The 17,194-nt window shown below is 42.8% G+C and overlaps 1 protein-coding gene across 1 annotated transcript in view; it reads left to right on the top strand.

Moving 5' to 3' along the window:
* PLEKHO1 (pleckstrin homology domain containing O1) overlaps positions 1 to 17,194 on the top strand; it is a 96,610-nt gene that overhangs the window by 55,725 nt on the left and 23,691 nt on the right. Inside the window, exons 3-4 of the mRNA XM_069218222.1 lie at positions 4,484 to 4,624; positions 15,852 to 15,956. Of these exons, the coding sequence (XP_069074323.1) occupies positions 4,484 to 4,624; positions 15,852 to 15,956 (246 nt within the window). The remainder of the gene's footprint in view (positions 1 to 4,483; positions 4,625 to 15,851; positions 15,957 to 17,194) is intronic.

Here is a 17,194-nt window from a genome sequence, read left to right as displayed (position 1 = left end):
AAGTTAGTTTGGGGATGGCTTGTTCTTTAAATTTTCTTTATTATGGGGATGAAAAAGACACCATGCTGGTGTACCATCACATGAGTTTGGGTGTGGGTCAAGCATGCCCTTTGCATGTAGGTCAATGTAGGTATGAATGTAGGCCGCACTGTTTATTTTGCTAATGTAGGTGAAAAGATGGCATATTTTGGTCACTGGTTTCAGAGAGAGCTGTACAGTGCTACAATAAAATCACGCCATTTTACAGATACTGAAGATGTGGATGCACATTTTTTAATATGCGCCAGGATTTATATATATAAATGTGACATGAAGATCTATATGCACGTGAGTATGGATATCCATCAAGCATGTGGATTTTCGTGCAGACCTATGAGGATATGAATGCCTCATGAAGGTGTACTTGCTTCTACGTATGGCTAATGGATGTAAGCTTGCCTTAGTGTGGTTGTGGGGCTCCTTTATTTCTATTGTGCCGTAGAGTATAGATCAGGCTTTATTGAGCTCTGGAGCTCTTTATAAACAGGTAGTATTCGCATGTGAGAGAGAGAATCGTGGGTGGGCGCCTTCTGGTGGTTCTATACAGTCCCAGATACTGAAGGTAGGTTCTTGTTTGGACGAGGTGATTAGATATTCATTTATGTACAAGTTTTATGTTGCACTGCTTGTCACCTTGCAGTTAGGGCAAGGTGCTGTGTAGTTCAAACTACAAGTTCAGGATTATGGTGTAGCAGGAGCCCAATTTGTGGTACTTTCCGTTTGCTAGCCACAGTTCTGTTTTCTAGTCAAAGGGGAATCTGAATTACTCAGTTCTTTGGAGTTTCCTGAAGCACATCATCTGTGGGTCTGCTCTGTAGGTCGTGTTCAGTTCATTCAAACCCAGAGCATACACAAGTTAAAGAACATGAAACATGAAGAGTGCAAGGTTGAGCAGTTAGAAGGCACATCAGGGAATTTTCGTGGTCTGCTTGCTCACAGGATGCCATTAACGGCGGTGGAAGGGTAAACATCTCCTGGTTAGAGACCCCATGATGCGGTCTTGTGTGTGGCACAAATGTCAGTGTTGGTTTAGCTGCATCGTGTCACTTTGCTAGTGTGCCCCTGTTGGTTTGGATGGGGCGTGTACTCAACACGTGAGGTATGCATCAGGTCATGCCATCGTGGGCAGAGCATCTGGAGTGCCCTCCATTATCACACGGACTGCCTAGTAGAGATGGTCTGTGTTTGCCAAGCAGTTGAGTGGGGAAAGTCTTTCCGTAACAACATACACCTTTAAACCACAAACGTGCGACGATTCGCACCACACACTTCCTTTCCTCTGACTTGTCTGGCTTAACCACAAACTTTAAATCGCTCTTTCGAATTCACAGCACAAAAATAACATTTTAAAAACCTTAAACATTGAAAGCGCGAGACTGTGGGATAGGCAGGCACTTGGGCTTCCCGTCGCTGCAAGCCGCGAAGACTGCTACAGATTTTTCATTTTTACCAGTTTTCCATGACGAATGAGCCATCCGGTAGGACACAGCCAGGCCTGTCGCTCTGTGATTTCCAGGTCATATACAGCGGTCTCAGCGGGAGCCGCCGTGCTCAGGCTCGAAGGCTACCACATAATGAAGCTTTGACTTCTGAGAACAGTGAACCGGCGGGCCACATCCTGCCCTAAACACCACCTAATGACCTGTTAAAGAAGAATCATGTTGAAGAATCCTAAAACTCATTCAACGTGAGGGAATGCACATAACAAAAATAATTAAGTGCTGTAAATATCATATTGCATTCGACTATATTTTGGTGCAAACTGGCATAAAATCACAAAATTCTAGGAAAATGTACATGTAATTAGTGAAATGCAAATCCAACATTTGACACTTATGGTGTGTTTACGAGTTTGGCGGTTGGAAATCTGACCACCAGACACCTAGTGAGGAGACTGCCGCAGAGTTGGTGGTGTCCCCATCTGCCGTACTAGGAGTTTTCCACTGGGCTGACCAGCGGAAACCAAGGTTTCACATGGAGCCGAGTCCAATGCCTCGCCTAGCACCCTCGGAATGCATACTGCCTGCATAGCAGATAGTGGGCGTTCTGATGGTGCTGGGGAAGGCTGCCCTTGCACTGCCCACGACAATGTTGTGGGCAGTGAAGAGGCCCCATTGTGGTCCCCGGCACTTGTTCTCTGCCAGCCTTTTCATGGCGTTGAACCATCACAAAAAGGCTGGTGGAGAACACGGTTGTAATCAGCAGGACGACGCTCACTTTAGCACTACCCTTGCTGATCACAACCAAGGCTGCTGTCAGCCAGTTGGAGATTCTGGTGGAGACAGCGGTCTTTTCGCAGTTCGACTGCCAGGGTTCTTGAGACAGCCAGATTCATAACCTGGCCCTATATTTTTTAAATGAAAGGCATCCTTCCAGTCGATTGACGTGAGGGGGCAGTTTGTGCTACAAAAAACACAACTTCCACAAACAATAGCTTCCGTTCTGGTTGTTCGTGTTGTTGCCCACACCAGCGCTTCAGTTTTGGTGTGAACGGCAGCATAATTATGCAGCATGGCATAATTTCTGAAATTTCCCATAAAAAGTGTAACAAGGAATGGCCTAAATTATGCTGCTGTAATTTAAATTTCACCCTGGTCTAAATAATACCCAAATTAGCAAGGAAACACAGAGTCCTGCTTTTATCCCCATTCCAGATGTAGTATCTAATAACTACCCAGTAGAGGGGGGGGAATGCTGTGTGGTAATGATAATACAATGTTGTGTTACCGTGGTCGTAGTCCTTGGGCATTAATTATCAGCCACTAAATATCTATGTTCGTAGTGTCTGTTTTGCTATCTCAATTTGGTCTGAGGTAACTTAGAGGCAGCATGTGCTATGGATAAATGATTATGATACACAGAGTACGGTACATGCGACATCACAGATGCGTAACTTAAGGAATGGTACTCCAACGTGAATGGCAAATCTATCTCGCAGTGCTCCCTCTCTTTCTGAGGTCTTGAAGCAGCATAAAAATCTATTTATTTATCTATCTATCTATCTATCTATCTATCTATCTATCTATCTATCTATCTATCTATCTATCTATCTATCTATCTATCTATGTTTTTAAATGCCTTAAAGGCAACATGCAAGCTCTCTACTAAAGACTGCAGATGAATACTAATAGCACGAAGAACAAGCATTTGCAATGCAAAGGGTCTCGCGTTTGCTCATGTTCGAGCTGACAGCGTTGTAAACTCCTAACCCGACTTTTCACCTATAGGCAAAAGTGCATTTATGTACGTAAGCCGAAAAAGTGCATTTAACTATGTAAAGCGCTCGACTTCTGCCAAGCGAAATCGCGCTAGTAAATTAGAGAAAAAGTAGTCCACGTGCCAGACAGAAAACAGCGAGCCTCGCATGTTTTCTGTACTTGGTCGATGCGCTCCAGGAGGGCTAGCCACCGGAAAAGGCATGACGTATGCATGCCTTCGACTAATGAAAGCAAGCAGATGTTAATAAGCAAGCCCACTAACCAATGAAAAACACTGACGTGACGTCGACAGGGGCTCCGAGCCCTTTTCTAAACCCTAAACCGTCTTGCTGTGATACACGTGCACGAGCGCATGCAATGCAGGCTCAACCCTAAAAAACGTGGACAACAGCAAGGACAAGGGCTTTACTGAGAGGTGTTAAAGGGAAATCCAGCATTTGCTACATAATTAAAACCAACAAAATGAATTTCCATCACATTAAAAGGTAGATAAAACTGAGCAGGTAGTCTCCTCTGGGTGTAGCATTCCCCCCAGAAATTGAAAGTTTTTCCCTTACATGCCCGCTCTAAGTCAGACAGCAACCTTTTGAAGCAGCCTGCTACTACAACTTACAGTTCACGTTACCTGCTGTCCCCAAGTCAGTGATCTGCCCAGTCATTTACACTTATGAATATATTTTTCCTTCCTTTGAGCTTAACTTTTTACATTTTCATAGAAGAGTATGTTTTTTGTTAAAAATATTGCAGTTGGATTGAGCAAGGCTAAAGAGCTCTCTCTCAATTTTTTTAATTTTCCCTATTCCTGATAACTGTTGCATTCCCCCAGTGACTGGCTTTATTGAAAGCTTGGCTTAGCCTGAAGTTGAATAGTGTAGTAGTGAACAGAGTCAGCCATTTTAGCTGCTGTAGGATCTCAGTCGGAGAGTGCTTGGTGGGGGTGCTAAGTGATAATCTAAGAAGACGCATCGCTTAAAAGGTTTAACATGCCCTGCTAAGACTTCTTTTAATAGAACAATCGTCACTATCAGCTCTGCTGGGCTACGAGAAACCATGCACATACTCACGCCTACACACCACAACCGCAGCAACAGCATCGACCCACTTACACATCTCATGCACCTGGTAAACAGGCTGACATGAGCAGGAAATAGCAGGCTCAGGCAGCTGCAGCATAACTTGGATTTACTTGGAATTTTTTTAATGATTTTTTTATTTTTTTTCTTCAGGTGAAAGATGAAAAGAACATACAGGAAGCCTTCGACCTTACCGACTACGAAAAATGCGAGGAGCTACGGAAGTCAAAAAGCAGAAGCAAGAAAAACCACAGCAAATTCACATTGGTCCGCTCCAAACAACCTGGGAACACAGTACGTAGTTCACGAAAATTAGCTCCTACGAACAAGCTGTGATTATTAACACAGGGCAGGGCATAGTATAGCCTTAATGGTATATGTCATTAGATGAAAAATGGCGGGAGGACTGGATGGATAGGGCACTGTTGTTCAGGGATAGGTCTTTGGGACTGCACCAGAAGCAGTACTAGCCAGTTCAGACCCTACAGACAACTGCAGGTCCTTCACACACCGCTCTACAAGTGGACGTCTCATGCCTGAGTGACTGAAGCTAAATACAGCTATGATTTGTGCTGTAGTATCTGTTTAATCACAGGCTTGAAACTGGCATCACACTGATGATTTGGCTCATCATTGGATGCATTTATATTACACATATACTTCCTTCGATAGAAGTTAGACCACTCATCCCTTTGGTACAGAATTAATGTTAACTACATTGCTGGTCTCTGCTAAAACTGTAGGCCGCATCTCTGTATTCTTGTCATTCATTCTGTAATATCTAAACTTTTGTGGGAATGTTGGTATGTGTCCCTGTGTGCAGTTTTGAAAGTGAAAAACCACATCCAATGAGTCAGTCAGTAATGGCCATCCATCTTGGCAGGCTCAAATGAGAAGTCATTGTTTGAGAAATTGGAATTAGAATTGGAAATACAATCAAAACCAGAATTAGAACATTACTTTGCATGTATTCCGAAGGATTTAACCAAATGGAGGAGGATTACACTGTCTTGGGCTGATCTAGCATTCAAGTAGCAATGAAGATTTCACAGATATTAGTCTGTCACTTTTAATGAGTGCCACAATTTAAAAAGTAGATTGACGCAGCAGAGTGAGGTTTCAGAGACAACTTATTTCCCTTTACAAGATGGGGGCAGTGGGGACCCTGCAGTTATCCAACGTCTATGAACATCTTCTTACGCACATAAACCAGACATTTATTCTAAAGCAAGCCTCTTTAATGACGCTTTTCTGCCAGCCTGGAGCCTCAGAGGACGCGGACAATCATACTTCCTTCTTTGATAAATATAGGCGACCCGGAAGTTAGATCTCATACTTTGTTCCGCATAGCACTACTTTCAAGTAAGGCTGGTGTTGTTGAGCCACCAAAAACAACAAAAAAACAATCTGTTTTGAGGTTGATTAATGCATTTGAAGTTCATCTTTTCAAATGGAGAATCAGCATGTCTTTTGGTCTAACCTACAGACAATGTTTAGTTGTTTATTGCAAAAATCTGCCGTGGACACTACCAATACTTAAATGGGCTTTTGGACAGCACACTGCTTACCCTTGTTTGGTTTTCATGTCAAGTTAAATTCTTAGATTTGTATTTCATGGCTTTCCTTCCTCTTCTTGTGTTTGCCCTCTTGGGGCACAGAAACTTTACCATCTTTTTTGACTGCATTACTTTTATCCTTCTACTGCTTAAATTAAGGAAACTACATTTTTTCTTTTCCCTTTAGCACGCCATGGAAGTGTATGTGTTTTCTTGCTCTCTTCATCGTGTAATGCTTTCCCGCTGAAATCACCCACCCACCACCCTCACTCATAACATCTCCTTGCATCTTGCTTTTCCCACCTCTCTCTGTCCGACTCTGGTTTCTTACTTTTTATAATGACTTATCCGGCTGTGATTTCCTATCAGGTTTCTGCATTGAAGAAAAAATGTGCTTTGGTGCACTTGTGTTTTTTCAACTGCAAATTCCAAGATGGACACCTGCTACCTCGCAACAGCAAATATAAAAACAAAAAACAAAATGGCCGCTGCGTCATGATGCAGGGCCTGGGTGGTGACCAAGGTACATGCATGTGTGGCAAATGTGGGGCCACCATTGTGCCATGATGCACGTTTACAAGGCTGATGATGTATATTCATCATCGCTCTTTTTTCTCTGCTTGACAATAATGAACACCATCTGCATAAAGCAATGGGAATGCCTAAAGGTATGCCATGAAAGTCAAAAAGTGACACCTATTGACTTTGACAATGCTTGTTTTATTTATATTGGTAGTTATTGCAGATCTCATGAAACGCAGACTTTATTAAATGATTCGGTTGGTTGTTCCTCAGATTCATAAGGTGAACAGGAAGAGCACTTCCATGAACAGGATAAATATATTTGTATATTTTCTGTGACATGCAGAGGTGCAAAAAATGCAAGAAGCCACTTTTTCACATTTTTGGCTTCGGCAGAATTTTAGTGATTGATGCAGATTCACTCGTTAGTTAATGGGTGAACTTATGTGAGAACTATGAAATTCAGTGAAATCTGACCAGCTAAGCATATTTACGAAAAATTGAGAATCTGTTCCGCAAGTAAAGTTTCACCATAAACAGATTTCGGATATTTAATGTTTTTTTGCGAAAAACTGACGCTCCTTAAATGACCCTTTCTTGCTATGGCTCCAGGTTGTCCTGTCAGAGTAAATTACCTTCAAACAATGGTCTCTTAAAAACACACATTTACTCGCTCTCTCTCTCAGTCTGTCAGCTTCCATCCTGCTGTTCCACTATTCTGCCACAGCCTTATTAAATGCAAGTGTGGAGGCTGATATGTGGAGAAGGTCAGCGCCACTGATTGCTATGAGGAGGGAGTGCCAGAACGGGACAACAGGATAATTAGTTTGAATGATTTCATTAATTTCGCGGTCTGGCCTGGGGCGCCTCCATTGTGCAGGGTCAGGCCATGTCCCAATGTTCCCGTCGATATGCGGGATCCGCGAGAAAATAACAAGGAAGAACACTTTAAAAACAAACAAACAAACAATAAAACAAGCAAAAAACGTGATGTTTACTTGGCACATGTTTGTTTTACAAGGTGGGCATCCTAAGCTGGCCTAAAGAAATCCAATTAAATTGATGTACAAGCAAGCAAAGTATACCGTGACGGCCTGTGAATCTATGCAAAAATGACCAAGCGCCTATTCCGAGAGGTGATACGTTTGCCGCTTTGTAAAAGAGGCACACGAATGATTAACGTAAAAGCAGGAGAAGGCTAGGATCCTAGATAAGTTTGTTACAATGCCAGACCTGCCTCTAGGTTCACAGGGATGTCAGAGTTACAAAGGTTTAGGCAGGTCCACACACCCACTTACTACCTGTGTACATAACAAGAAGCAAATAAGTTGCACACCCATTGCATTAACCACTAACCACCGAGGCAACACTTAATATTAAGATCCTTCAATGTGACTGCAGATTGTTGGCCTACTGAAGATGAGAGACCTATGTTTGCAGTCATAACCTCTTCACTGCCCGAATGATGTACATGTACACGTCCGCATGCCATAAAAAGCTGCCCATATGTGTGTGTGTGTGCGCGTCCATATGTGCGTGCGTGTATGCATGTGGGTGTACACCCTGGCCACGTGTATCAAATGCCATGTTGTCACAGACGTGTTTGTGCAAACTTTGGGAAACATGCTTGGCATCAAGTAAGCATCCCAGCAGAGATGATAACCCTGTACGTTCATGGCCATTCTTCAGGCAGTTATATGTCACCACATCCAAAACCTCTACAATGACACGGACGTCACATTCACAAAACCTTTTAGTTCAATATGTCCGTGCCTCTACCTGCCAAGAAAGGTTGTATGCCACAATATGGTAATAAAAAAATTAATCGAGCTATATCGTGGCCTAAATATCGTTTACAGATATATTGTCCTATTGAGTTCAGGTCTTTTATTTAATATTTTCAGTGAGGCAATACTGTAACAATACTTAGGATATCTATAGATGATTTTCTAACACCATACCCCACGACCTCCCTGATTTACTATTCTACCACCTTTACTAGCAATGTGAGTGGCAGGGTAGTGCCGTGGCTGTGGCGACGTAAATGTTTTGTCACGGTGAAGCTACGTAACTGTAAGGATCTTGAATGGATCGAGTTGCACTGGTGATTTTTTTCATTAATTGCCAAGGAAATGCTTGTTGAGCTAGGTTCAGACTGTAGCACAACTATGCAGTCCATTACGCTGTTCAGATGTATCACTCATGGCAGCCTGGCGTGTGATCTCCTTGCGGTGCACAATGTTTAGTACACTGCCAGTACATCTTATGTGACTCAGCAGGGGCTGTCTATTTCTGCGTGGCCCTTGCACGGACGACCCCTTCGTCCTGCACAATCTCCAGAGTGCAGGATGGAGTGGTTTTGGTCATTGCACCTAAACTGTAATGCCTAAAAACACTTGTATTAAAAGTAAAATACCACAATGTCGACAGCTATGTTTACCGAAGCTATTATTATAAACCCGAGAATGTAGGTCTGAAATGCATGTAAAATAAAAAAACAATCAATCAAGAATGGTAAACCGATAAGGCCAGTCCTCACCCTGATAAGCCTAATGTAAAATCTTTTTAGTGACCGCTTTAACAAGTATTGGATCAAATAACATTAGTGCAGGGTGAATCCGTGGTACATTGCACTTATTATGCAGCCCACAACTAACCTAACACACCTTACAAAGCAGAAAACACCCTCCCCTACCCGAACCTGGACCAGGTAGCTGCCCTCCATCATTCAGCCCCTAGATATTTCACGAACAATCCTACCCCACAATCAGAGTCCGACATCAGTGGTACACCACCAGAGGGACCGTCACTCCAACCTGCTCAAGGATCTTGGCGGACTGCCCCTCCGTCCCCTCCCTATTCCTGAAAAGTGACCCCAGGAGCGCATCCCCATCCCCCGCCATACATCTACCACCATCAGCAACCATCCCGATAAACCTAATGTTCACCGTATGTCTATCCCTATGCAATACTTCAGTTCTTATCTTACGTTTACTGTTAATCCTAAAATTAATTTTAGCCCTCAACCTCGTCATAAGGCCAAAAAACAAAAGGCCCATATTTATACTTTTTTAGCGCCGCATTTGCGTCATTTTTTGATGCAAAAGCGTCGCAAACTTACAAAATACTATTGTATTTGTAAGTTTGCGCTGCTTTTTGCGTTAAAAAGCGGCGCAAATGCAGCACTAAAAAAGTATAATTATGGGCCAAAGTTTTTTAAAATAAAATATTTCCCAATTAAAGTATTTTATGTTTACAATGTAAGTACTAGTGTTTTAAATGCATCTGTCATTACTGCACACTGAGTAAAAAATCAAATTGAAGTTGTGCAGCCAAATAAATGTTCTGTCAGCCTGTAACTGTTAGTAAATTAACCCATATTTTCAACAATCATAAACTATACAGAGAAACAAGCAGTTTACAGAAAATGGCTAAATCTTCCCTAATCTAAATTGGACAAGCCTTTCGCAAGATGGGAGGAAGGGCCAAACAGCTTTCTGTAAATACTGCTCTGGAACAAGTGAAAAAGCGAACACTACCATTTTAGATACTTGGCAGGCAGGAGAAAATGGAATTTGTGAGATCACAAATGAAGACCTGTCAACAACAAACATTTCGAAACATATTGATCACATCATCAACCATGGGCAGCTGCGGAAGTTAAGAGCAGTGAACAAGACTTTTAAGTCTGCCTCGCGCGGCATATTGAATGAACTGCCACAAGGCAAAACACTTGTCCATTCCATCAAGTACAATGGCTGCCCAAGCCCAGGCCCAGGCCCAGGCTTCCTTATAAAGTGGTTTAAACTGTCAATAGCATTCATCCATAATGTGTTATTAGTGCATGGTGGACCTTGCTTGAGGTGATTTCGCAGTATTTGGAGAAAGTGCTTAATTTCTAACAGAAAGTAAAAGTAACTAATTGCAGGACCACAGATGTTTTTTAGGAGCCTGTCCCCAATGCAGGACTACTGATTCCCAAGGCTGCCTGGTATTGATTTCACCTCACACATCTTTCTTCCACCACCCAACACTTCTTTCTCTTCATTTGGCTCCTGTATGTTCTCTTCAGGCCTTCTTTCGCCATTGACACGGTTGTTCTTCTTCCTCTTCCCCCTTTTCGCACCATATTATGCTACTCTCCCTTGCTATGAGTTAAGGACTGATGATGAAAAGTAAGCGCTGGTCCCCATAAAAGAGAGGCAGTGTCCACCACCTGCAACCACCCCCACAAATTAAGTACTGATCTAAAGTGGAAAAAACATCATGGCTGGAAAGTTATCCCCCGAAGCCATACATGAGGAATTAAGTTTTCTTGCATTGTTGTAGAAATGCAAAAACATAGCCAATTTGGAGACACTAGCCTAGTGTGACTGAAACAAACGAAAGAAGAAATTTAGAAATCCCACGACAGGTGAATCCCACAAAGCACCTTACTTAGAGTTTATTGGTAACTGAACACCCTCCACTTTCTGGGAGAGACTCTAGATGTAGGGGCTGATTACGACCTTGGCGGATGGGATACTCCGTCACAAAAGTGACAGATATCTCGCCCGCTGTTTTACAACTTCCATAGAATACAATGGAACTTGTAATACGGCGGATGGGATATCCGTCATGTTTGTGACGGAGTATCCCAACCGCCAAGGTCATAATCAGGCCCTTAGTGTTTAATCCACCAGCCCAGTCGCTGCCACAACCTATGAACCGTACTCTATATTTAGAGTTTCCTCTACAATAATTGGAGCATTTTTTGTTACCACTGAACACTTAGTAAGGCGTAAAGCAATTACATCATCAGCAGAAATAACAACAAAACATTATAAACTCAGTCACAACATATTGGAAACCATCACTCATTTTACTATTAGAGGTGATAAGTACGCGTATGTCCAACAGAGAGCTATAACTGAGACATGTAAACTACTATTGGGGTTAGCCAGACACCTATGGTAACATTAGACATGAGAACACTCAAGAGCACATAACGTTTGCGAGAGGTATCGGGTGTGTTTTAGGTGGCCAATGAGATGGAATGCACACAAACGCTTTTTAAAATCCCGGACACACTTTTACCCTTAGTAAGAAGCCGGTGGTAATAGTATGAGGGGGAGTGCTATTTGCACTTTGCTGCTAAAAGAATCTTGCACAACCCTTCGCAACTGCAGCTGGTGCCTGCTTTTATGTTGCTGCTGCTGTAGGGTAAATAACAGTATATGTCATTATACCAAAACTGTAGAATAACCATAAGATTATCAGAATCACTGAAAATAACAAAGTTGTGATTACATGCAATATCCCTCTACCAACAGGTACCAACCACCAACAGGTAAAGAGTGGTTGCAAGGGAACCAGACATAGGAAAAAAAAAAACACAACTATATCTGGGAACAGAGACATATTTGCTGTTAAGTGGGTATTCAGGTGCTTGCATGGTGAGACGAAGGGAATCTGAAATATGGTGAGATTGTTCACACCAAGAAAAGGTACAACAAAAACATGGAGGTGGTCACAGCCCTTGTTATCTACAAGAGGACCAGCAAGAAGAATTTCTAAACTTGCCTTCACATGCTACTACAGCAGGACTCAGAGTATCATATTTTATACAGAAATATTGCGTAGCGTAGATATTATTGTTTATAAAACACGGCCCCATTGGGTTTAGATTCTTCATTATTAACTCCAATATAGCAATAGTCTCTTTTATATTTAGAAGCGGATATTTATGTCAGACCATATTCCTTGACCATAACCAACAGGGATTCAGAACCAATGCCTGATAAGAAGTTTTTTGTCAGTATGCAAGGGGTACTTAAGAGATCCATCAACAATAATTATACAGAATTATACTGAGCAGACACCCTATAATGTCCTAATTTAAGAAAGAGTTTATCATGCCTTGAGTTTCCATACATCCCGCATTCCATACACTACAGAGGATTTTGGGCTTTCTGGGTAGGGAGGAAGTTGGTCAAAAGCTTTCTCGTCATGGCGGAAATTCTAAAGGAAACTCTAGGTTGAAAGTTCACCCACGAAAAGGGGTAAAAACCTAAATGTCTTATCACTTTAAGATAAAAAAGCTGAGCATGGAGTACCATTCAATTGGACATACTGGTAATCACCAAGCTACAGAAGTTTTGCAAGGGTCTACAAACCTGGTTGTTTACTCAGTGACTCTATAGCCTGGCTGTTGTGGACTTCAGCCTAGGATTTCTTTGAATTCTTTCATGTTTCATATAGGTTTATCTCTTGTTTTCTGGCTGTGCCAAGAAGCATCCAAGTATGAGAGCTTTATCAACAAAATGTAAATATGACTGAACACTGTTCACAGCAAATATCACAAGTTCAGGGAACGACAAGAAGCCTACTAGCCTTATGAAGATCTGAACCTTTAATTTGAGACCGCACACCTGTTTCTGCATTAGATTTGTTAGTCCATGTACCTTAAAATTGAAAGGCAAAAATTTAGGTTAAGATATGATACTGTTTTCCTGCCAGTTCTGTGTCATTAATGTAGCGGCCAATCCAGGAAGAACTAATTTCTTCCTTAACAGATTCAGTCCCTCTTATCACATGTTAACTCATTACTAATCTCTTCCTGGTTGTGTACCATGTTTGAAGGCATGTTGGTTTGAGCATCGGCTGGATACATTGAGCTATATTAGAAACAGGGCCTTTCAGGCATTCAAGTATGACTATACATTTAATAAATGTATAGTCATACTTGAATGCCTGATGGGTTTTCATGCTACAGGGATCCTTATATGATGCATCAGTTTATTTAATATTTATTATACTGGCTTATCATTACACTATTTAAAAACATGATGATTGGAGCTTACACTCATTTATATCTGGAGATGATTTGAAACTTCCTGTCTGGCTTTTCAATGCTGAGGCCTCGTGATCGGTTGGTGGTTTGTGTAAGGGGCTGAGTAGGGACCCTGTAACAGGCAGGTGCCGTACATTACCATGTCCGACTACAGGAGAAAGCTTTTGACTGGGGGAGGGTCTCCTGAACCAACCATCCCTCACCTAAGTGCTTCCCTCTGGGGTGCACTAACTGTACGCTACTTCTTAAGTGTAAGATAATTAGGGCACATCTGGATTAATGGCTTAACAAAGTTCTCAGCAGGTCCCGTGGTGTGAGAGGAGCCCTGAGTTCCCAAGGGAGCCCCCACAGCACAGCAACCTGGCCTGAGAGCTCCTGAGGGAGCCCAGAGGGGGTCCCTCCATGTTCTTTACCGGGGCCCCCCCTCACATTTCGCTATGCCACTGCTCTGGACAGCCCATTTGCACCTGAGCCAAAGTCAGAGGTATGGTGCCTGGGCAAGGGAGTTCTTTACTTGCATGAGACTATATCTGCATGCAAATGAAGCAGGCCCCATTTAGGTACTCGCAGGTGCACAATGTGTGCAGGTGGGACTGCACAAGCCTCTGCCACCACTTCTGAAAAACTGAATTGCCTGGGAGACGCTAACAGTGGTAGTGTTGCACCACCGGGCATTTCAAGAACATGGCCCTAAATAATAACTTGAAGTTCTCAATACAATGCTGTAGTACGTAGGGTGCACCAGCACCCATCAGGATGTTCACTGTCTGCAAAGCAGACAGTGAACATCGCGATGGGGCTGGCCAGGGGGTGGCCCTGCACTGCCCATGCCAAGTGCATGAGCAGTGCAGGGGCCCCCCTGCACCCAGTCTCCGCCAGCCGTTTCATGGCGGTGCTACCGCCATGAAACTGCTGGCAGAGACGGGAGTCGTAATCCCCTGGGCAGCGGTGCCCTACAGGATTAGGACTGCCAGCACTGCCAGTCCGTTCTGTGGTGGTGGTGGCCGCCACGGTCGTAATGTGGCTGTTGGACTTCCACAATGGTGGTGGTCAGACCGCCGGCGCGACCCTGGTGGTTTTACGACAGCCTGGGTCCTAATGAGGCCCTAAGAGCCCAAGAAACTACTGAATTACGAGTTTCACTACAAGTTAGATTCTTTTATCTGGAGCAATATATCAATTTGAAATCAACCTGTGAGTTGAAAGCTTTTACCATCATAAATCATATTTATGTGCAAAATCACTTCACTTTCCGGTGCAAATAAGCCTTGTTGCACAGTTAGTAGGATTTGAGTATTACGTTTAAAAGCAAAAAAAAAACAACTAGGTAAAAAAACAAAAATACAGATGCAAGCTCCGCCCCCCCCCCCTTGCCCCCGCACCCCCTGTCCCTAGAGAAACATCAGCAGGTGCAAGGAGACACTTTTATAAGCACTTATCACATATTGTAGCAAGTACACTCCTGGGTGCAAAACTCCCACGGTGCAAAGTCATCTGAGGTGTGGTATCATATTCGAGTACAAAGCACTTAGTACAGAGAAAACATGCATAAGTAAGATGTGACATTAAGTGTAATACGTTTGCATCGGTATAATATCAGATTTGGTTAATAACACCATGACGTGCAAAAATCACACCAGCTGCAGGATGAGCAGCAGTGTCGAAAATGTTCAGGAGCACGCAGCATAATTATGTGTAAGATAACCTAGGTACAAAATCGTCATTGATGCAACATCTGCAAGTGGAAGTTATGAATAAGCACAAATTACATTATGGATTAAAACACACTTAGTTGCAACACAGACCTTGATGCATCTTTGACAGGACTCCGGATGCACTGCCACATCTAGAGCTAAAATCACATTTGGGTGCAGAAACACCAGTGATGCTGCATAAACATGAACACTGAAACACTTTTAGGTGGCAAAATGTATTCAGGAGCAAACATCCCACTTAGACGCACAAATACATTTAAATGTAGGACTAGCCTTGGTGCAGTCAGTATGAGTGTGCTATCACATCCAGACAGGTCAGTCACGCAGTAAATGAACAGATTGGCACAAACGAGGCAATCGCTGAAGAGCAGTCACCCAAAGCCCATACATTCTCTGTGCATTTGTGTGTGTTGATGACATTGTGCTGGCAGAACGCTAAGAATGTGTGTAGCCACATCTAAAAAGAAAAAGATACGGGGTACGGTCTAATTTACGGGTGGCTCTCACTTCAGTCCAGTACACAGGCAGGATTTTCAGGATATGCACATAAAATACATTTACGTATAGTAAGTCTAATCAGAGCGAATTCCCATAGTCGTGTTATCCAGAAAATTTGGCATAAAAAACAACCTCCTGGAACTGTTTTGGACAGCCCTGGGCTAGTGTCTGGTTTGCTGACTATAGTCCCAGGTAACCTCACTTGTAAACCTGGCTTCCTCAGTTGACCACATTTTAGGTTCCTTCGTCGGCCATGATTGGGAACAGTTAAAAGTGGCTAACCCCCTGTATCAAATGTTGTATAAACCGTGGACCAGAAAATGTGAGCTCTGGCTTTAATTTAATGAGCTCTGCTGTCATGGGCATATCACTTACACGCTCTCTGGGTTTTTTTTCAGGCTCCCAATCTGATCTTCCTAGCAGTGAGCCCAGAAGAAAAAGAGTCTTGGATCAACGCCTTGAACTCTGCAGTTATTCGCGCCAAAAACCGCATCCTTGATGAGGTAAGCAGTCATCTTTGAGACCGAAGAGGAATTCGCTTTCCCGCCGTCTGACCCTTAAATTCCTTGTCAAAGACTTAAGCTCCCTTTGACTGGGCTCGATTATGAAACCAGTGACAGGGGTGTAATCCTTCCAACAGTGCTGCATATCCCTTTAAAGCACACTCTCATGTAATCCTTTGTAGGCCTTATTCTGCTTTAGTGATGGATATTTAAAATAGATTTTCAATCAGTCGCCTGGTTGGTGTTATTATCACATTTAATAACCTGTTACTTCCAGACTTTAATTTCCTGTGCTGCTCAGATACACTGAAATGGATGTCTTGGCCTGCTGTATTACAGACAAAAATGAACCACATGGTACTGCTAAGCTGACAACGTGCACCAATACTTGCCCAAGGGTCTGCATGTCCTACAGGATATTTGTGTTCGAATGACGAGTAAAGTTATTTTTCTGTAACCAAACATCACTTTGTGTTACAATCATTCATATGGAGTAATTCTACTATACGGTCGGGTACGGTTTTCAGAATCTTTGCCCCCTTACATTTCTGCGATTCTCGGTAACCAGAGTCTAAGTGGTCGGGTGATGTTGTATTTGGTTGTGTTTTTATCAGATTAAGAGTGTATCATAATGGATCGTAACCTTCAAGTTTTAATAGAGTAATGAATTGTTTCACAGTGGATTATATTTGATGGAGTCAGGCTATATCCAAGTATGGATCTCTCTTTTTATATAGTATGATGTGTTAATATGTGTGCCGAAGGACTTGTAGCATTCACTCACCTTGATAGGAAAAATAGGGACAATCCCCAGGTTGGTGATTGGTTAAACTTCAAGCGTCACAATGTTTTTTGTCGTTCCTGACCATAAAGTTTACATTTGTCTCACTGTAGTAAGATGATGGCACATGTGCCGCTGTCACACAATCAAAACAAAGACAAACAAGTCGATTGTACCACGCATGTTGGTCATTAGTTTGCTGCATAACCCTACAGCCAGTGCACTGCACTGTGAGAGCTCTGTTTTTCTCCTTGCATCTTGTGCCGTCTGGTCTCCTTTTCCCAAGGCCTCGGTCTGCAAACCTACACTGATTGGTGCATTAAGGTTGCCACCATGGCCTTGGTACTGTGTTTCCTGGACTTTAAACTATATGGAAATGCTTTCAGTAAGGGAAAAGCCATGTCTTTGTTGCTCAGGGAAAAGCCATACCTTTATGGCTCCACTGAAATTCACATGA

This window comes from Pleurodeles waltl, chromosome 12 (genome assembly GCF_031143425.1).
Source record: "Pleurodeles waltl isolate 20211129_DDA chromosome 12, aPleWal1.hap1.20221129, whole genome shotgun sequence".
NCBI lineage: Eukaryota > Metazoa > Chordata > Amphibia > Caudata > Salamandridae > Pleurodeles > Pleurodeles waltl.
Note: the sequence above shows the minus strand (reverse complement) of the source record. Positions and strands in the feature narration are given on the sequence as shown.